Source organism: Entelurus aequoreus, linkage group LG17 (assembly GCF_033978785.1).
Source record: "Entelurus aequoreus isolate RoL-2023_Sb linkage group LG17, RoL_Eaeq_v1.1, whole genome shotgun sequence".
NCBI classification, from domain to species: domain Eukaryota; kingdom Metazoa; phylum Chordata; class Actinopteri; order Syngnathiformes; family Syngnathidae; genus Entelurus; species Entelurus aequoreus.
Window position 1 is genome coordinate 43541230 of NC_084747.1, and position 20789 is coordinate 43562018.

Below are 20789 nucleotides of genomic sequence, written 5' to 3' on the forward strand. Positions count from 1 at the left end.
TCCCAATCCTGGGATTGAACCCAAGACTACTCAGGACCTCCGTATTGTGAGGCAGACGCACTAACCCCTCTTCCACCGTGCTGCCTAAACGACATCAGACGCAAATACGATGTTAGCTTTCACTGTTATGCTGATGACACCCAACTCTACATGCCCCTAAAGCTGACCAACATGCCAAGTTGTAGTCACCTGGAGGCGTGTCTAAATGAAATCTAACAATGGATGTCCAACAACTTTTTGCATCTTAGCACTAAGAAAACGAACATGTTGATCATCGGTCCTATTAGACACATGCACTTACTTAATAATACCACCTTAACATTTGACAGCAAAACAATTATACAAAGCAACTCCGTAAAGAATCTTGGTATTATTTGACCCAACTCTCATTTGAGTCACACATTAAGAGTGTTACTAAAACAGCCTTCTTTCATCTCCATAATATAGCTAAAATCGTCACCATTTTGTCCACCATCAACGCTGAGATCATTATTCCTGTGTTTGTTACGTCTTGTCTCGATTAATTTAATGTATTATTTTCGGGTCTCCCTATGTCTAGCATTGAAAGATTACAGTTGGTACAAAATGTGGCTACTAGAATTTTGCGGCTACAAGAAAGTTTGATCATATTACGCCTATACTGGCTCACCTGCACTAGCTTCCTGTGCACTTAAGATGTGACTTTAAGGTTTTATTACTTACCGTGTTTTCCGCACCATAAGCCGCACCTAAAAACCACAATTTTTCTCAAAAGCTGACAGTGCGGCTAATAACCCTGTGCGCCTTATATATGGATTAATATTAATATTTATTTTCATAGAGTTTAGGTCTCGCAACTACGGTAAACAGCCGCCATCTTTTTTCCCCGTAGAAGAGGAAGCGCTTCTTCTTCTACGGTAAGCAACCGCCCCCATAGAAGAGGAAGCGCTTCTTCTTCTACTGTAAGCAACCGCCAAGGTGAGCACCCGCCCCCGTAGAAGAAGAAGCGCGCGGATATTACATTTCATTTCATTTGTGTGTTTCTGTAAAGACCACAAAATGTCTCCTACTTAAAGACACGCGTACAAGGTTCCACTGACTTTTGATATTAATGTGAACCGCACTGTGGATACTACGGGAACACGTACGGTGAATATTCGCACCACAGGGAATGAGAAGTCGTCCTTCACTGTGGTTCTAGCTTGCCATGCTAACGACCAGAAACTTCCACCCACGGTGATATTCAAAAGGAAGAAGACCTTGCCAAAAGAGAACTTTCCAGCCGGCGTCATCATAAAAGCTAACTCGAAGGGATGGATGGATGAAGAAAAGATGAGCGAAGAGACCGGGTGAGTTTTTTCACACAGCTCCGTCCCTGTTGTTCTATGACTGCATGCGCGTCCACATCACAGATGGTGTCAAAAAACAAGTGAAGCACACCGAAGAAGAAGAATTCGAGGGATTTGTGGATGAGTAATAATTTCAGAATGTGAGCTTTAAATGTTTATTTTGTGTGTTGTGTGACACTAACGTATGAGCAACGTTGAGTTATTAATGTTTCTATTGCTCTGCACTATTTTGAGTGTTACTATTTTTGTGATTGCACATTTGCACATTACATTTTGGGAGTGAACAGAGTTGTTAGAACGCTGGTTTGTAATATATTATTAAAGTTTGACTGACCTATATGACTGTTTTTTTGACATTCCCTTTAGCGTAGCGTAGGTGCGGCTAATAACACGGGGCGGCTAATAGGTAAACAAAGTTTTGAAATATGCCATTCATTGAAGGTGCGGCTTACAACACGGGGCGGCTTATGGTGCGGAAAATACCGGTACGTATAAAATACTAAACAGTCTTGCTCCATCTTATCTTGCTGATTGTATTGTACCATATGTCCTTGCCAAAAATCTGCGTTTTAAGAACTCTGGCTTATTAGTGATTCCCACAGCCCAACGGGTTATAAAGCGTTTTCCATTTGGGCTCCAGGACTCTGGAATGCCCTACTGGTAACAGTTAGAGATGCTACCTCAGTAGAAGCATTTAAGTCCCATCTTAAAACTAATTTATGCACCCTAGCCTTTAAATAGACTTCTTTTTTATAACCAGTTAATCTGCCGCCTCTCTTTTCTGCTCTGCCCCCGCTCCTGTGTGGAGAGGTTATCAGGTGGCCATGAGTCAGTTTCCACGGAGAAGGCGCTAACTGTTCCAAGTCGGGACCCGGAATGGATCAATCCTCTATGCATCAGTTGGCGACGTCTCTGCGCTGCCGACTTGTGTACATGTCTACATGCATCCCCTGCTGACCTCCCTGTGGACTGGACTTTCACATTAGCAGTGGAGGGGGGTGAGGTCCCCCCACATCTGCAGTCTTTTCCAAGGTTTCTCATTGTTCCTTTTGGGTTGAGTTTTTTTCTTGACCGGATGTGGGATCAAAGAGGATGTTGTTGTGGTTTGTGTAGCCCTTTGAGGCATTTGATTGATTGATTGAAACTTTGATTGAAAGAGAAAGGACATGAGCTCTAACTGTGAAGGGATAGCACATAGGAGACACATAATTGGAAAATAGAACCTCAAAACAAGTGTAAGTGCAACATTAGCAATAAACAGAGAGAAATAAAGACTATGGAACAGTAGTGAGGGAGGAAGAAAACATGCTGCAGATAAGAGAACAGAAGACGACAAAGTGAGGCTGGCAGCATGACAAAGCCAGGAGGTCGTAGAACATGTACTTACTGGGGGGCAACTCTCCTCCAATATCTGTCAATGCCATTTTTGAAGTAGAGCACTGCCAGCCACCTGACGTTTACATCAAGCATGTGGTTATTTAAGATGTTCTGAGGAAGAGAAAGAGATACATTTAATCAACTCATAACTACCGGTAAATTGATCTCAATATCTTGTTTTGGAGCAAAAAAAAAGATCAGAGCATCTGTTGTATGTAATGGAAAACATAAGTACAACATTGATCCCAAGTCACAGAAGAAAAGCCCAACGATGGCGAACTAGAACAAGAAAATTAAATTAGCCACTAAACCGGATCGCCTCAACGTCCTGACTGCGCCTACAATAATTATGAACAAAATCGGTGACAAAGGGCAGCCTTGGCGGAGTCCAACCCTCACTGGAAACGGGTCCGACTTACTGCCGGCAAAGCGGACCAAGCTCTGACACTGATCGTACAGGGAGCGGACCGCCACAATCAGACAGTCCGATACCCCATACTCTCTGAGCACTCATCATAGGACTTCCTGGGGGACACAGTCGAATGCCTTCTCCAGACCCAATTCCAACAAGTATTTCCTCCAGAACACGATAACACTTCCTCATTCTACGCCAACAGGGTGTATTCAAGAACATGAGGAAAAATAAACATCATAACACACAAACAGATTTTAAGACAAGCGGGTAGTTTAAGTATGAATAGATATATATAGTTGATCATTTGCGCACTGTTGACTAGTGAGGCACCGATAAATTGGCCGCCAAACAGAGACATACTTTAATCATCGGAACAGTGATTAAATGACGCAACCAGATGAACATAACGCAACCAGATGGAGCTACCTCAACTGCAAACACAGTAAGAGCAGATATTTTGATTATGAACATTTGCAGTTTAAAACATTTGATTGCAAAGAGTATAAACAAAAAGATATGCCACATGATATTGATCCAGATAATATTTTTTATACAAAAATACAGAACAATTGTGAATACTTTACTGAAGAACATCGAGACCCAAATAACAAAGATTAATTATCCATCTCAACTGCAGGAGTTTTAATTCAAACTTTTATAAAATTTTAGATTGGATCAAGCAAAAAAAAATATCTGCAACAGCAATTTCAGAGACATGGCTTGGTTATAAAGAGCAACCCTCCTTGCTTCAAATAGAAGGACATAATCAATTCTACAAAAGTAGAAACTATCAAAAAGACGGGGGATTATCACTGTATATTAATTACAACTTGAGAAGCAAACTTGTCAGTAGTAAATGTTTAATTTTGGACAAAATCATGGAATGTGTTACAATGAAGATTGAGATTGAAAAATCAAGAAATGCCATAATAAGTTGTGTGTATCGAAAACCAGGGTCTTGCATTGAAAAGTTGCAGGAATTAATGACTGATCTGTATGAGGATATAAATAGTAAAACAGTTCAATCCTGAAAAACAAACAACAGAAAATTCACTATTATGGTGCTCCTTTGGAGAAGAATAAAAGTAACAATAAAATACTTGGAATTTAATCAAAAAGGGAAATCAAAATGTTGACATTCCAACTGAATTCCTAACAAACAACAGGACTTCGATCAATCAACCCGATAAAATTGCAAATCCATTTCACTAATATTGGCCCTAAATTGGCTAAATAAATGGTAAACATCATTCAGGTTGATGTTTTAAGCAAAATACCAACTACTGATAAAACTATATTTATTCAAGCCACTGAGGAAAATGAAATCATTTCAGTAGTTAAAAACTCTAAGACCAAGATGTCAGCTGACTGGAATGGACTGGACATGTCAGTATTAAAATAAATGATTGAATGTGTTGTCAAACCAATCAATTACATTTTTATTCTTTCTTTACAATCATATGTTTTTCCAGAAGAAATGAAAACTGCAAAAGTGATTCCGATTCACAAGGCTGGTGATAAACAGGAATTCATTAATTATAGACCCATTTCCATTCTGTCAGTTTTCCAAAATATTGGAGAATATATTCCATAAAAGACTATTAAATTATATAGAAAATAAAATAAATAATATAACAGAATGGTTTTAAACCCAAAGGGACCACTACCTTTTTCTACAAGTGGACCTTGTAGAAAAATATTAAATGCCATGGACCATAAACAATATGCTGTTGGTGTGTTCCTAGATCTCTTTAAGTACATTGACAAATTAAGATCTGTTGGAAGTCCCATATAAACTATATCAAGGCAAAACTATATAAATATTTTGCAATAATATCCAAAGTCAAATAAATGTTAAATGAAAAATGTACTGTATATTGTTCCCTGGTTCCCCCTTACATGGCCTATGGCCTAGAAGTATGGGGAAATACCTATAAACCCAATCTTAATCTAATTAGTATCATTCCAAAAAAAGAGTGATCAGCATTGCGTATAAAGTGGTTTACAGGGCACATACAAATGAGCTTTACATTAAATTAAAAGCACTAAAATTGAAGTACAGTATTTGGTCAACTTTAAGACAGCACAATTTATGTGTGACATAAACAACAAGTTAAGAGTGTATATTCAGGGATTGTTTGAAAAATAATATAATTTTAATTTCAGAAAGAAAGAAAAAGTTTTAAAAAAACATACCTGAAAACGAGTGAAATGCAGCATTGTATGTCCTTTGTTGGGATTAATGTATGGAATAAATTGGAACAAGAGTTAAAAGACTGTAAAACTTTAATTCAATTTAAAATTATTTTGAAGGAATCAATTATAAAAAATATGTTGAGAATGGATGCTAAGGCTGTAAAATTAACATAATTATTTAATTTATTTGTTTTTGATTGCGATTAAAAAAATGTACAGAAAACTACATGCATAATATATTGGTAGTTTTTTTCTGTTTGTTTTGTAAATACACTAGGATAGGTGTAATAAGCTTTAGCTTCTGCCTATTCCATTTCAGACTATATGTGTATTAAAAAAAATGTAAAAATGTTAAATGTTTAAATTAATGAAACTTGAACTTAAAAAAAGCCCTACTAAAAAGAACAGCAGTATTCTATAGCCTCCTAGTATATTAAACAAACAATACTTACTTATAAATATGCTCATAAATAACAACAATAGTCAATTAATTTAAATTACAAAAATAACAGCGGTGGCATAGAGCCCTACAGTATATAAAACAAACAATATTGTTCTTAATATTATTTCTATATGGTGGTGGTCTAATGTCATCATGTAATTTGTAATTAAATAGGCTAATTTGGGAGGTCGAGTCCAAGGTCACAACCTATTGTGATCGAGGGAGTCGAGGTACAGACCGTGGACTCATTCGAGTACCTCGGGGTGTGGGTGGACAATAAGCTGGACTGGACTGTTAACACGGACCACTTGTACAGGAAAGGACAGAGCAGGCTGTACTTCCTGAGGAGGCTACACTCCTTCAACATCTGTAAAAAACTCTTGTGGATGTACTACCAGTCTGTGGTTGCCAGTGTTCTGTACTACATCGTAGTGTGCTGGGGGGGCAGTACATCTAAGAAGGACAGCTCCAGACTGGAGAAACTGATCAGGCGGGCTGATTCTACGATCGGAATAAAACTGGACTCACTGGTGACGGTGGCAGAGAAGAGGACTGTGGAAAAACTAGTGAGCATCCTGGATGATGCCAGTCACCCTCTGCATACCGTTGTCAGTAGCCAGAGGAGCCTGTTCAGTGCTAGACTGCTTCATCCCAAGTGCAGGACTAATAGACTAAAAAACTCCTTTGTCCCACACGCCATTAGACTGTACAACTCCTCTCTGGGGGGTGGGGGGGTACTAGGATGACAGGGGATGCAAAACAATAACAGTGCAATACTTTTTCATAACATGGTCACTACTGCCTAATTTCTCTTGTTATATTCTTATTTTACTGTTATATTTTTATTCTCATTGTTGCTTTTTATTTGTATTCTATTGTAATATTTTTCTATTTTGTTTCCATATATACCCCCATTATTTACTTTTTATTTTTACTTTTTAAATTCGATGTCAATTTTGTACACTGCTGCGGGAATTTAAATTTTCCTGAGGGAACTCTCCTGAAGGAATCAATAAAGTACTATCTATTTATCTATCTATCTATCTAATATCCATCCATCTGTCAATTTTTTACCACTTGTCGCGGGGGTGGCTAGAACCTATCCCATCTGCATTCGGGCTGAAGGCAGTGTTAAATAGGCTAATAAAAGGTTAAAACATACTGTATATTTAAAGACAAATCTTCATGTTTCTATTTTTATTAGTAGAGGTGGGAATCTTTAGCCACCTCAAAATTTGATAACGATTACAATTCAGGTGCTACGATTTGATTATAAATCGATTACGGGGTTCTTCCTTACGTAATAGAATGTGGCGCGCCGCAACTGCATTTATAGAAATGTAATTATTGAAATATTCATGAGTGCAGGTATTTTTGTGAATTTAATTTTTGAGATGCTCAGCAAAAAAATATTAATACAAGTGCTTTCAAGACAACTATAAAGTTGTGTTGTCCGTTATAATATAATTTAGTCGACTAAAACAAGACTAAAACTAAATTAATTTACATGACTAAAATATGACTAAAACTAAAATACATTTTAATCAAAAGACTATGCCTAAAACTAAATTAAAAAATGCTGTCAAAATCAACATAAAAAATAATAAAAGTTTGGACATTTGTCCATCGATTCATGGATCGCTCACGTTCTAATTGTGATGCATTGAGGAATAGATTAGTTTTCCCACCTTTAGTTATTAGTGTCAACATTTCAGCTTTTTTCCATTACGTTATGCCTTTTTGCTCTAGTTTCCCTGTTTTTCCTGTTCATTTTATTTCTACAATGTTGCACAGGTCCATAAAAAAGAGCTGCCACATTTTGAACACCACTGGTTACGTATTTTACCAGGATGGCAACGTGTTGCTAAACGACAAAGTCACTCTAAGCTGTCTTCGTAGCACTGATAGAATTTTAAATTTGGTCTGCACGCTTGTATAAGTTTTCTGCACGCTGTGGTAAAGCACACTATTCGGTCTGGAAAACATTGAAGACCCCAGCACTACACTCAACAAATAACCAGAAGGAAATGATAAGATATATTGCCCACCAGGAGGACCGAGTAGAACCCCGGCTGCGTCTCCCACTGTTTGAGCTGCTCCTCGGCAGGCTTTAACATGGCCGTGTCCTGACTGGTAGCTTGAGTTAAGGTCTGCAGCACCACTGAACTGGCACTGTCCATATCCATAGCCAGATATACCTGGAGGGAAAGAAGACACAGTATGTCATAAACAACATAAGAGTTTTAGGAATTTTAGTTCTAGGTGAATTTTAAAACAAAATGTTTCATTCAAGTGTCATTAATATTACTTGGTATTTACTCCGCTGAGTGAGCCTTTTCATGCTCAAGTCCCACAGGTCCAAAATAATCTTCACTTAACTTAAAAAGCTTTGAATTGTTCGGTTCTTGTTCATTTTTAAGAGCTCTTCTTCAATAATGAGGCAATTTTAGATTCAGACGATGAAGAATATATTGTTGCATGTGATGATTAGTGAACATTACTAATGATAAGAGAAAAAGTGCTTTATTGTGTTGACTAAATGCAAGTACTATGTAGTCTGGAACTGTTGACAGGCAGTTAATTCAAGACATTCAATGTTAATGCACATTGTCAGACTGCAGGCATTATTGAGCCGCAACTCAGTCAGCGTTCAATTTAGATTTAATTCTGTTTTTTTTTCCTTATCAAGACCTTTTGGACTTGTGGGAACAGTACAAAGGTAAGGCCGTTTTCTTTTCTGGATTAATTGGTGTGAAAAGAACCCCCATCAATGCCTTCTCTCGGGTCCAACATCAGTGACCCATGAGCTCATAAACGGACACAAATTCCCAGAAACGCACTCAAACATCTTAAAAGGAGGGACCAACTCCATACTTCCACTTTCTAAACGTTTAAAAATAGCAAAGTGTCCAATTACTTTTGTTTAGTTGGTGCATTCTTGGCAAGTGGATGTGTGGCTACTGCCATCTACTGGCTAATAGTAGATTTCCAAAAGGAGTGATCAGTTCTTGCACAAGGTTTGGAAATATTCTGCATCACATAAACAGGAGTGCATTAATCCCCTCAACACATCAAATTTAGAACAGGAGAAGAGAAAAGTTTGGAGTGTATCAATAGTCTATGCATGATGTAATTAGGATTATGTCACCATATTTTCTCATGTATATACTTTATTGTGGTTTCAAGGATGTGAACGAGACTTAAGGAGCCCAAAATATATTGGAGTATGTGGATAAAAGCATGCAACAATTCGGACAGGTGCTTTAAAATGTGTCATAATTGGACAAAAGGTCAATATGAGGGCTCAACATAACTAAAACCTGTGCAGCAATCCTTTCATCACAGATTTAAGGTCAAATGTAATGTGGTGCTTGTATGGAATTGTTTTGTATTTTGTCTGCTTTCCCATTTCAGGTGACTACCTCTTGAAGCTCATCGAGAGAATGCCAAGAGTGAACAAAGCAGTAATTAAGGCAAAGGGTGGCTATTTTGAAGGAACTAGAATATAAAACATGTTTTCAGGTATTTCACCTTTTTTTGTTAAGTAAATAACTCCACATGTGTTCTTCATAGTTTTGATGCCTTCAGTGACAATCTACAATGTAAATAGTCATGAAAATAAAGAAAATTGAATGAGGTGTGTCCAAACGTTTGGCCTGTACTGTGTGTGTGTGTGTGTGTGTGTGTGTGTGTGTGTGTGTGTGTGTGTGTGTGTGTGTGTGTGTGTGTGTGTGTGTGTGTGTGTGTGTGTGTGTGTGTGTGTGTGTGTGTGTGTGTGTGTGTGTGTGTGTGTGTGTGCTATATAAATAAAACAATTGTTAGCCTTTTTTTAAAAATATATGCATCATCGCCGATTAAATCGCCGAAATCCTATATATGATATATTGTCCACGTTCCCCACCATGCCCCCACCGCCACATGTATATAGTTGTGTTTTACCTTTAGATATTTTGGTTAGGGGTGTCCCGATACAACTTTTTCACTTCCGATACGATACCGATATTGTGGCCTTGAGTATTGGCCGATACCGATATCAATACAATACGATATAGGCACGAATCATACATATATTTATTCCTTATTTTGTTGTGTGGAATGTTAGAAAAGGCTTGATGAAGTGGTCTTACTGTTACTGATGTTGTAGTGTTAAAAGAGAAAACAATAGTCAGCAAGAGTAGGTATAGGAAACACTGACCCATTTATTATTAACCAATTGGTTACATAAATTCTAACCTTCAACATAAGAGTATTACCTCAACAAATCCAATAAAAACAAAATGTTATATTTAAAGTGCAAAATAACCACTAATACCAACATAATTATACAATTGAATAGAATAAATTAAAAATGAATTAGAAGACCCTGAAAAATAACCTAAATAAATCAAATTTTTAAAAAAATAACATTTTAAAGTGCAAACAATTCAAGTTCACTTCAGTTATTTTTTTACTGTCAGCATATGTTGGAAATAACTGTGGGCAGGGACAAAAACAACAAAAACAACACAATATTGTCCACTGTCCAACTGCTCTAAATTAAGAGTTCACAGCTCCAGTTTCACTGACTGACTGTGCCCACAACAATGTAGTAATTACTCTTAGTCATCACTGAAGAATAGTGTAAACCAGGGGTCACCAACCTTATTGAACCAAGAGCTACTTCTTGGGTACTGATTAATGCGAAGGGCTACCAGTTTGATACACACTTAAATAAATTGCCAGAAATAGCCAATTTGCTCAATTTACCTTTAACTCTATGTTATTATTAATAATTAATGATATTTACACTTAATTGAACGGTTTAAAAGAGGAGAAAACACGAAAAAAATGACAATTAAATTTTGAAACATAGTTTATCTTCAATTTCAACTCTTTAAAATTCAAAATTCAACCGAAAAAAAGAAGAGAAAAACTAGCTAATTCAAATGTTTTTGAAAAAATTAAATTTATGGAACATCATTAGTAATTTTTCCTGATTAAGATTAATTTTAGAATTTTGATGACATGTTTTAAATAGGTTAAAATCCAATCTGCACTTTGTTAGAATATATAACAAATTGGACCAAGCTATATTTCTAACAAAGACAAATCATTATTTCTTCTAGATTTTCCAGAACAAAATTTTTTAAAGTAATTCAAAAGACTTTGAAATAAGATTTAAATTTGATTCTACAGATTTTCTAGATTTGCCAGAATAATTTTTTTGAATTTTAATCATAATAAGTTTTAAGAAATATTTCACAAATATTCTTCGTTGAAAAAACAGAAGCTAAAATGAAGAATTAAATTAAAATTTATGTATTATTCTTTACAATAAAAAAAATACATTTTCTTGAACATTGATTTAAATTGTCAGGAAAGAAGAGGAAGGAATTTAAAATGTAAAAAGGTATATGTGTTTAAAAATCCTAAAATCATTTTTAAGGTTGTATTTTTTCTCTAAAATTGTCTTTCTGAAAGTTATAAGAAGCCAAGTAAAAAAATTAATGAAAGTATTTAAACAAGTGAAGACCAAGTCTTTAAAATATTTTCTTGGATTTTCAAATTCTATTTGAGTTTTGTCTCTCTTAGAATTAAAATGCCGGGCAAAGCGAGACCAGCTTGCTAGTAAATAAATACGATTTAAAAAATAGAGGCAGCTCACTGGTAAGTGCTGCTATTTGAGCTATTTTTAGAACAGGCCAGCGGGCTACTCATCTGGTCCTTATGGGCTACCTAGTGCCCGCGGGCACCACGTTGGTGACCCCTGGTGTAAACACAATAAACATATCACTCTAATAACAAGAGCATAAAACAAATAATCAGTCAGTGATGACTACCCTTACTACTCCTCCTCCTCCTTCTCCACTTTCTGCAGTCCGAGCATAATGTGGAGATTTTTTTTTAAGAAGATAAGCATTTCGGCATGCTGTGCTGTCAGCCTGCTCCTGTGCTCCTCAATGATAATTGACGCTGTGCTGAAGAGCCTTTCACTCTCCACACTCGTGCAGGGAGCACAGAGGAATTTAGCTGCTGTTGCTGCCATGGTGGGGAGTCGAGCTTGGTTTGGTGCATGCTGGATCAGAGATGCTCTTCTTCCGCGGCCGGCACCAACGTTAATTAAGGGGCATTGCCGCCACCTACTGTGTTGGAGTGTGATCAAACCAGAGTCACCTATTATAGACGTGCTGCAGCGGTAAATGGACAGCTTATATCGGAGCGCTTATATCGGAGTTTTTAGATTCAGTCCGATAAAATCCGATATTCACTTTTTTGGCTAATATCGGACTGATTTCCGATATCAATATCGGATCGGGACATCCCTATGTATTAGTGCCTAAGGCATGGGTAACTTACACATCTGTGAAGGCACCATTAATGCTGAAAGGTACATACAGGTTTTGGAGCAACATATGTTGCCTTCCAAGCAACGTTATCATGGACGCCCCTGCTTGTTTCAGCAAGACAATGCCAAGCCACGTGTTACAACAGCGTGGCTTCGTAGTGAAAGAGTGCAGGTACTAGACTGGCCTGCCTGTAGTCCAGACCTGTCTCACATTGAAAATGTGTAGCACATTATGAAGCGTAAAATACGACAACGGAGACCCTGGACTGTTGAACAACTTAAGCTGTACATCAAGCAAGAATGGGAAAGAATTCCACCTGAAAAGCTTCAAAAATTGGTCTCCTCAGTTCCCAAACGTTTACGGAGTGTTGTTAAAAGGAAAGGCCACGTAAACAGTGGTAAAAATGCCCCTGTGCCAACTTTTTTGCAATGTGTTGCTGCCATTAAATTCTAAGTTAATGATTATTTGCAAAGAAAAATTAAATTTCTCAGTTCGAACAATAAATATCTTGTATTTGCAGTCTATTCACTTGAATATAAGTTGAAAAGGATTTGCAAACCATTGTATTCTGTTTTTATTTTCGAATTACACAACGTGCCAACTTCACTGGTTTGGGGTTTTGTAAAATGGGATTAATTGTGAAGCCCAAACCAAGTCTATTTAAAAAATTGATATTTTGCAGGAGAAAACATAAGAAAAAAACCCACGCAAGAAATGATGTTACAAAAAAAAACCGACCAATCACAGCGCTTCCGGTCACACTGTTGTTTATGTGAGGTTACGATTATTTAGGAGGTGGACGAGTGAACCAGCACCACTTGAACAGGCGTCATGATGCTGTAGCATAATGGAGCCTCATCTACATTGAAATTGCATTTTTAATATGTATACTTAATAAATAATTAATAATAAAAGCACCACCACCCACTAGGGATGATGTTTGAAACCGGTTCTCCCGTTTGTTTGATAAGAAAAGAACCGATTCCATGGATTCTAATCCCTTTTTGGAAAAGGGTTCCCGTTATCGAAGTCACTATAGTAAAGAAAAAGATTTGGTTCTTTATTCGAATCCCTGGGAACGAATCCCGTGTCACAGGAAATTACGTAGCTCAGTCATTCAGCGGCAGATACAAAAGCAGCAACAACAATGGACCGGAAAAAACGCTCCAAGGCATGGCTTCACTTTACGAAGAATTTCAATGAGGAAACGGCTATCTGCAATTATTGCCAGGCTTCGCTTTCCTGTAAGGGGAGCAGTACAACAAACATGTTGAAACATGTTCAGGCCGTACATAACCTGAAGTTCAGAGCGTCTTCGACATGTGGAGAAGCAGCGATAGAAATGACAAAGCACGCCCCTCTTCCTCTGCTTCAACCTGCAGTCCCAGTGATAGTGCCGGTGAGTAACTGACGTTAACTGTTGCCGGTTAATTTCCATATCTGCTCACTTGTATCCTTTAGGCTAAAATAGCATTACCTCTTATGTCAACCAGGACTGCAGTAATGTTAGCAAGACTAACGTTACCTAAGCATAGTCAGTGGCTAACGGTAACGTTAACGTTAGCCTTTTTGTATGTGTCTGATAATGTTAACGGTATCTTGTAGCCTACACCACTCCAGAGTTTGCAGGTCTGTCTAATAAACTAGTGTTTGCAAGATGTGAATTAAGATAATGTTAACGTTATCTTATTTCAGATGATGACATTCATGACAGACAGAGTGACCAGGGCAGTGTTTGCTCTGTAGCACAGAGCGTTAACCCATTTACCATGGCGAGGTATAACCCAGAGCGCAGCAAGATGAGTGAGGAGGAGAGTAACAACATTACTCGCAAGCTAACAAGAATGATGGTGAAAAATCTCCTCCCCTTCAACTTGGTGAACACAGACGGATACAAGTAGGTTAATAATTGTATTTTGCTGACATGTAATGGAGCAAAAAGTAAACAACACCATTACTCTGAGATTTGTTTCAAATGTACAGTGCTGTACAATACAAATTAATTCAGGATTTTCCCTGCATGTATTTTTCTTAGGTGGCCCACTTAAAGGGGCACTAACAGTCAACATTTGTTTATTTTATTTTATTTTTGGGTAACAACAGTCAATGTTTATTCATTTTTGTTATTTTTTTTTTAATTAAAAAATAAAAGTGAGCTTTTGTTAAACCAAGTATTGCGTGTTTTTTTCCATATACAACAACCTATCTGGATTCGATAAGAGAATCGATAAGGAATCGGTTCGATAAGAGGATTCGATAATGGCATCGAAATCGATAATTTCTTAACAAACATCATCCCTACCACCCACACACCACCACTCTCACGTACGCTTTATTGTAGCGGCCATACGCCATCTATGTCTGTGTATTTATAGTTGCGAGCACTCCATGCGGTCCGAATTATACAGGGTGATTCTAAAAGAACACGCCAATGTAATTACGCATTTATTCAGTTCTAAAGAATTGTAATGGACTGAATGGAAAACCACATGTTTATTTACCCTCAAAATGGCAAATAACAGCAGCAATCAACACAGTGGATCGCGACATCCTGGGGTGCGTTTGAGAGGAATTTTCATATCTTCTTGATGTTGTCCATGCTGCCGATGGTGGCCATATTGAGCACTTGTAAAGCATGAAATAAATACTCAAAGGTATGTACAACACATGTGTTCTAGCTACGTTTTCTATTGTTTTTCATTTTGAAAATATTAAGTAGGGTTGTACGGTATACCGGTATTAGTATATAACCGTGATACTAATGAATCATATTTGGTACTATACTGAAAAGTACTGGTCCCGCACCCGCACTTAACTTCTGTGCAACACTTTGAGAAACTTCTATTGTTTTTAGAAATGTGCTACATAAATAAAGTGGATTGGAAAGTGGCCTCCTGACATTTGGTAGATGTGCTTGGCTGAGGAGCCAATGGGGCCACCATTGGCTCTTTTGACACTACGGGATTATGATCGAACGCCTCTAAGACAGAATCCCGCCTTGCCGGAATGATACAAGAGGTGCCGGGGTTGGTCCAGACGGACAGGGATAAGCCCGGCGCGGAGAGCCGAGCGACGGGAAGCTACACACTACGAGTGTGAAGGCAGACACCCCCGGCCACAGAGAGTCTAACGCAAAAATGCAGGGGTCCACTGACCAGCGCTAAATGACCTGCAGACGACCTGATTCTGGGTCGAGGTTTTATAAGTAGCAGAGCAAAAAACCCACGTTGCGATCTATTGAGAGTCATCCTTTCATCCAATCTTTTGAAAAAAAATCAAAAAAATAAAGTGGCCTCCTGTCGGTCGGACGTGCCCTAAACACCTCCCTAGGGAGGCGTTCGGGTGGCATCCTGACCAGATGCCCGAACCACCTAATCTGGCTCCTCTCCATGTGGAGGAGCAGCGGCTTTACTTTGAGCTCCTCCCGGATGGCAGAGCTTCTCACCCTATCTCTAAGGGAGAGCCCCGCCACCCGGCGGTGGAAACTCATTTTAGTCGCTTGTGCTTGTGATCACGAGGCCACAGGGAAGACCCAGGACACCTTGGGAAGACTTTGTCCCAATTCAGGGTCTGCATCTTTCGAAGGGCGAATTTGAAGGCCGCTTACGTCACAACGCTGCATGAAGGCTGTCCCAATTCATTCAAATTCGAAGGCTCCTCAATATGCAGCCGACGAATGCGCCCTCCTTTTCCCTGTATTCGGAGGATGCACCGCAACTATCCTTCGTGGCCTCCCATATCCCAAAATGCTTTTCGCGCCTTTGTTCAGCCCGGATCTTTTTGACGATGGCGGCAAATATAAGCAGCGGCAGCGAATATATTTTCAAATGTAAGTATCCTCCGCAGGCTAGACTGTCCCATTTAACAACGGGTGACGCATCCTTCGGAGGTGCCTCCGAAGGTCCAGCCTTCTAAGGCTGCGTAGGCCGGGTCCTCCGAAGGATGCAGACCCTGAATTGGGACACGGCTTATGTCTCCCGGCTGGCCTGGGAACGCCTCGGGATCCCCCGGGAGGAGCTGGATGAAGTGGCTGGGGAGAGAGAAGTCTGGGCTTCTGTGCTTAGGCTGCTGCCCCCGCGACCCGACCTCCTCATACTCTCTCATGGAGAGCATGGCCCAAATTCCAAGCTGCTGTTTTGAGGCATGTTAAAAAAAATAATGCACTTTGTGACTTCAATAACAAATATGGCAGTGCCATGTTGGCATTTATTTCCATAATTTGAGTTGATTTATTTTGGAAAACCTTGTTACATTGTTTAATGCATCCAGCGGGGCATCACAACAAAATTAGGCATAATAATGTGTTAATTCCACGACTGTATATATCGGTATCGGTTGATATCGGAATCGGTAATTAAGAGTTGGACAATATCGGAATATCGGCAAAAAAGCCATTATCGGACATCTGTAGGCCAAACCAAGAACATTTGCTGCACAAACAACAGTAGTTTGCTTGCACCATTGCATGCCTTCTACAATTTCTGCAGCCCTAAGACATACTTGCCAACCCTCCCGATTTTCCCGGAAGACTCCCGGATTTCAGTGCCCCTCCCGAAAATCTACCGGGGCAACCATTCTCCCGAATTTCTTCTGATTTCCACCCGAAGAGCATGTCCCAAATTCCAAGCTGCTGTTTTGAGGCATGTTAAAAAAAATTATGCACTTTGTGACTTCAATAATAAATATGGCAGTGCCATTTTGGCAATTTTTTCCATAACCTGAGTTGATTTATTTTTGGAAAACCTTGTTACATTGTTTAATGCATCCAGCGGGGCATCACAACAAAATTAGGCATACTAATGTGTTAATTCCACGACTGTATATATCGGTATCGGTTGATATCGGAATCTGTAATTAAGAGTTGGACAATATCGGAATATCGGATATCAGCAAAAAAGCCATTATCGGACATCTCTAGGCCAAACCAAGAACATCTGTTGCACAAACAACTAGGGCTGGGCGATATACTCGATATATCGCGGGTTTGTCTCTGTGCGATATAGAAAATAACTATATCGTGATATTCGAGTATATGTTCTCACGCAGTTGCTTTTAGCTGCAGGCATTACACTACAGGCTTTTTTCACTCGTTCTTGTCTCTCCTTCTCACAGACAGCAAGCGCACTTTCTTACATACGTCACATACGTATACGCCCTCTCGGAGCAGAGAGGTAGCGGCATGGGTAACGTTAGCTGTGGTGCGAGTGGTAATACGAGAGAAAGAAGGTGCGAATCTGGTAACAAATGAAGGAAGAATTAATTCCCAAGAAAAACAGCAGGGGGTCCATCGTCTGGTGGTGGTTTGGCTTCAAGTGGTAATATGTCGAACAGACAACCGTAATTTGTCAAGTGTGGGGCAAAAGCATTGCTACAAAAAGTAGCATTACTGCTAATATGTAGCACAGGGGTGCTCACACTTTTTCTGCAGGCGAGCTACTTTTCAATTGATCAAGTCGCGGGGATCTACCTCATTCATATATATAATTTATATTTACTTATTAATGAAATATATGTTTTTGTTAACAAGTTAAAGGTGTTTAATGATAATGCAAGAATGTTTAATACATATAGTTAATATTGTTAACAAGTTAAAGGTGTTTAAAGATAATGCAAGCATGTTTAACACATATAGTTAATATTGTTAACAAGTTAAAGGTGTTTAAAGATAATACAAGCATGTTTAACACAAATAGTTAATATTGTTAACAAGTTAAATGTGTTTAAAGATAATACAAGCATGTTTAACATATATAGTTAATATTGTTAACAAGTTAAAGGTGTTTAAAGATAATGCAAGCATGTTTAACACATAGATTCCTTTCTTTCATGAAGACAATAATATAAGTTGGTGTATTACCTGATTCTGATGAATTGCATTGATAGAAATCAGACAGTGGTGCTGATAACGTCCGCATTTTCAAATGGAGGAGAAAAAAAGTCCTCCTTTCTGTCCAATACCACATGAAAGTGGTTGGTTTTTGGCATCTTATTTGTCCAGCTTCCGTACTCCTTTGTATACACTTTACAAGAAATACATTGGCGGCAAACTCCGTAGCTTGCTAGCTTGTGCACGCCAGCTTTCTGAGACTCTTATGTTGTTAGCGCAGGCAGCATGAAGCAGCGCTTTTATTGTGCAACTGTGCAGTCGGTCTTTGGAGTTTTGACGACAGGTAAGGCGCCAGAGTCTGTTGAAATAAAGTGTTTCTCGCCTTGTTGTCTGTAATTTTTTCTTAATAATGAGCTGGCAGCAGCCAGCGTCATCTCAGAAGACCCTCGGGTGCCGTGAATGTCAATCAAGTGACGTCATAGTGAAGATTTATGATTGCTCATTTTTAGGATTATTTTTTTAATGCCTGGCTGGGGATCGACTGGCACACCCTCCGCGATCGACCGGTAGATCGCGATCGACCGGTAGATCGCGATCGACCGGTAGATCGCGATCGACGCAATGAGCACCCCTGATGTAGCATCATTTGAAAAGTCACCCGCTAGAGAATGAAGAGTGCTTGAAACTCTGCATGTCAACATCTCCGTTCGGTGCCACACCAACAAAATGCCGAGGCAACCATTTCCACATCAACACCGTATGAAAAAAATAGTGAACAACCGAAGGAGATAACGTCCGCAGTAACCTACCACATAGCGATTTGATTTCCTATTCTGCAGCTCATTTTTATTTGACAGTTATTGAAATATCTTGTGTGACATCATGCACAAAAGTGCACTCATAGCTTGTTTTAAAATGTCTCGGACAATCTTGCACGTTCTGTTTTGGAAATGACATGAATGTTTGTGCCACTGCTTAATAACTGTTTAATAAATACAGTTTTGGTCAATGGACTTAGTTGTGATTTCCCTCTTTGCATGAAAGTTTAAAATGAGCATATATTAATGCTGTATGAACAAGAATGTTTTAATGTAGACACATAGAATCATCATACTGCTGTGATTATATGCATCAAGTGTTCATTCAAGGCTAAGGCAAAATATCGAGATATATATCGTGTGTCGTGACATGGCCTAAAAATATCGAGATATTTTTTTAAAAAGGCCATAACGCCCAGCCCTACAAACAACAGTAGTTTGCTTGCACCATTGCATGCCTTCTACAATTTCTGCAGCCCTAAGATGATCAAGTACAGCCATAGTGCTAGCGAGCAGGCATTCAGCAAACCCGTTTTTTATAACGGCACAACATAAACCAGGGGACGGCTGGCATTTCAATGATTGCAATATTTCGCCTCCTTTTATAAGCGTTTTAGTGAACTGCATTTTGACGCATGCAGACACAGACACGTTTGCATGCAAAACAGCAGCACCAGTGCGACTAAACACTGACATAACGTCAACCAGATCACAAGACGGTGAAGCTTATTCGCTCTTTTGGTGTCAATCACAACAAAAACAAGGCACGCAGATTTAATTTTAATTCCCCCTTAAAAAAAGATATGTGAACGACAGCCAAGCTAACTTTGGGGCTAGCGAGCCAGCTAAACTTATTCAGTGGGGCAGACATTTAGAAGCGAATTTAGCCCTTGTTCTGGTGCACTGGGACAAGCCAAACAGAGGCGATAGAACCCAAGAGAACTCACCTAAATGACGGGCGGCAGGTGAAGAAAAAGCCGAATGTTGGCCTGTGACAGAACCAAACTAAAGCTGTCTGGAGGGAGGATTGGAACACACGCTTGTCAGGATGGCGCCAGCGACACGGTTGGCGCGTGTTGATGACGTCACGACGAGGCATTTGTTGTGATTACTTCATTCTTCTTTTTTTTTTCGAAAAAACAAAAAAACAAAAAAAAACGTAATTCTTTTTTTTTAGGCTTGATTTAATTGATGCCTGTAGACATAATACATATTTTACCATGGTCTAGTACAGACCTGGGCAAATTAAGGCCCGGGGGCCACATGCGGCCCGTTAAGCTTTTCAATCTGGCCCGCCGGACATTCCCAAATAATTTTTTTAGGTCTTTAAGATGGAAAATGTAGCTGCCATTATGATGTGCAGTGATGTTTTCTAATGACCGTAAGTCTTCAACTATACAAAGTAGGGATGTCCGATAATGGCTTTTTGCCGATATCCGATATTCCGGTATTGTCCAACTCTTTTATTACCAATACCGATATCAACCGATACCGATATCAACCGATATATACAGTCGTGGAATTAACACATTATTATGCCTAATTTGGACAACCAGGTATGGTGAAGATAAGGTACTTTAAAAAAAAAAATTATAAAATAAAATAAGATAAATAAATCTTGAATAAAAAAGAAAGTAAAATAATATAAAAACAGTTACATAGAAACTAGTAATTAATGAAAATGAGTAAAATTAACTGTTAAAGGTTAGTACTATTAGTGGACCAGCAGCACGCACAATCATGTGTGCTTACGGACTGTATCCCTTGCAGACTGTATTGATATATATTGATATATAATGTAGGAACCAGAATATTAATAACAGAAAGAAACAACCCTTTTGTGTGAATGAGTGTAAATGGGGGGGGGAGGTTTTTTGGGTTGGTGCACTAATTGTAAGTGTATATTGTGTTTTTTATGTTGATTTAATAAAAATAAACAAATAAGAAATAAAAAATTATATATATATATATATATATATATATATATATATATATATATATATATATATATATATATATATATATATATATATATATATATATATATATATATATATATA

General features: G+C 38.5%; 1 protein-coding gene across 2 annotated transcripts in view; it reads right to left on the reverse strand.

The window, feature by feature from the left end:
* ipo11 (importin 11) overlaps nt 1-19814 on the reverse strand; it is a 211524-nt gene extending 191710 nt beyond the window's left edge. For both annotated transcript variants that reach the window (XR_009821728.1, XM_062025729.1), the window contains exons 1-3: nt 19677-19814; nt 7807-7956; nt 2716-2816 (exon numbers count right to left, since the gene is read on the reverse strand). Coding sequence is in view for 1 of the 2 variants with exons in the window: in XM_062025729.1 (XP_061881713.1) it covers nt 2716-2816; nt 7807-7944 (239 nt within the window). In the remaining variant the exon portion in view is untranslated. The remainder of the gene's footprint in view (nt 1-2715; nt 2817-7806; nt 7957-19676) is intronic.
* Nucleotides 19815-20789: the final 975 nt, after the last annotated feature.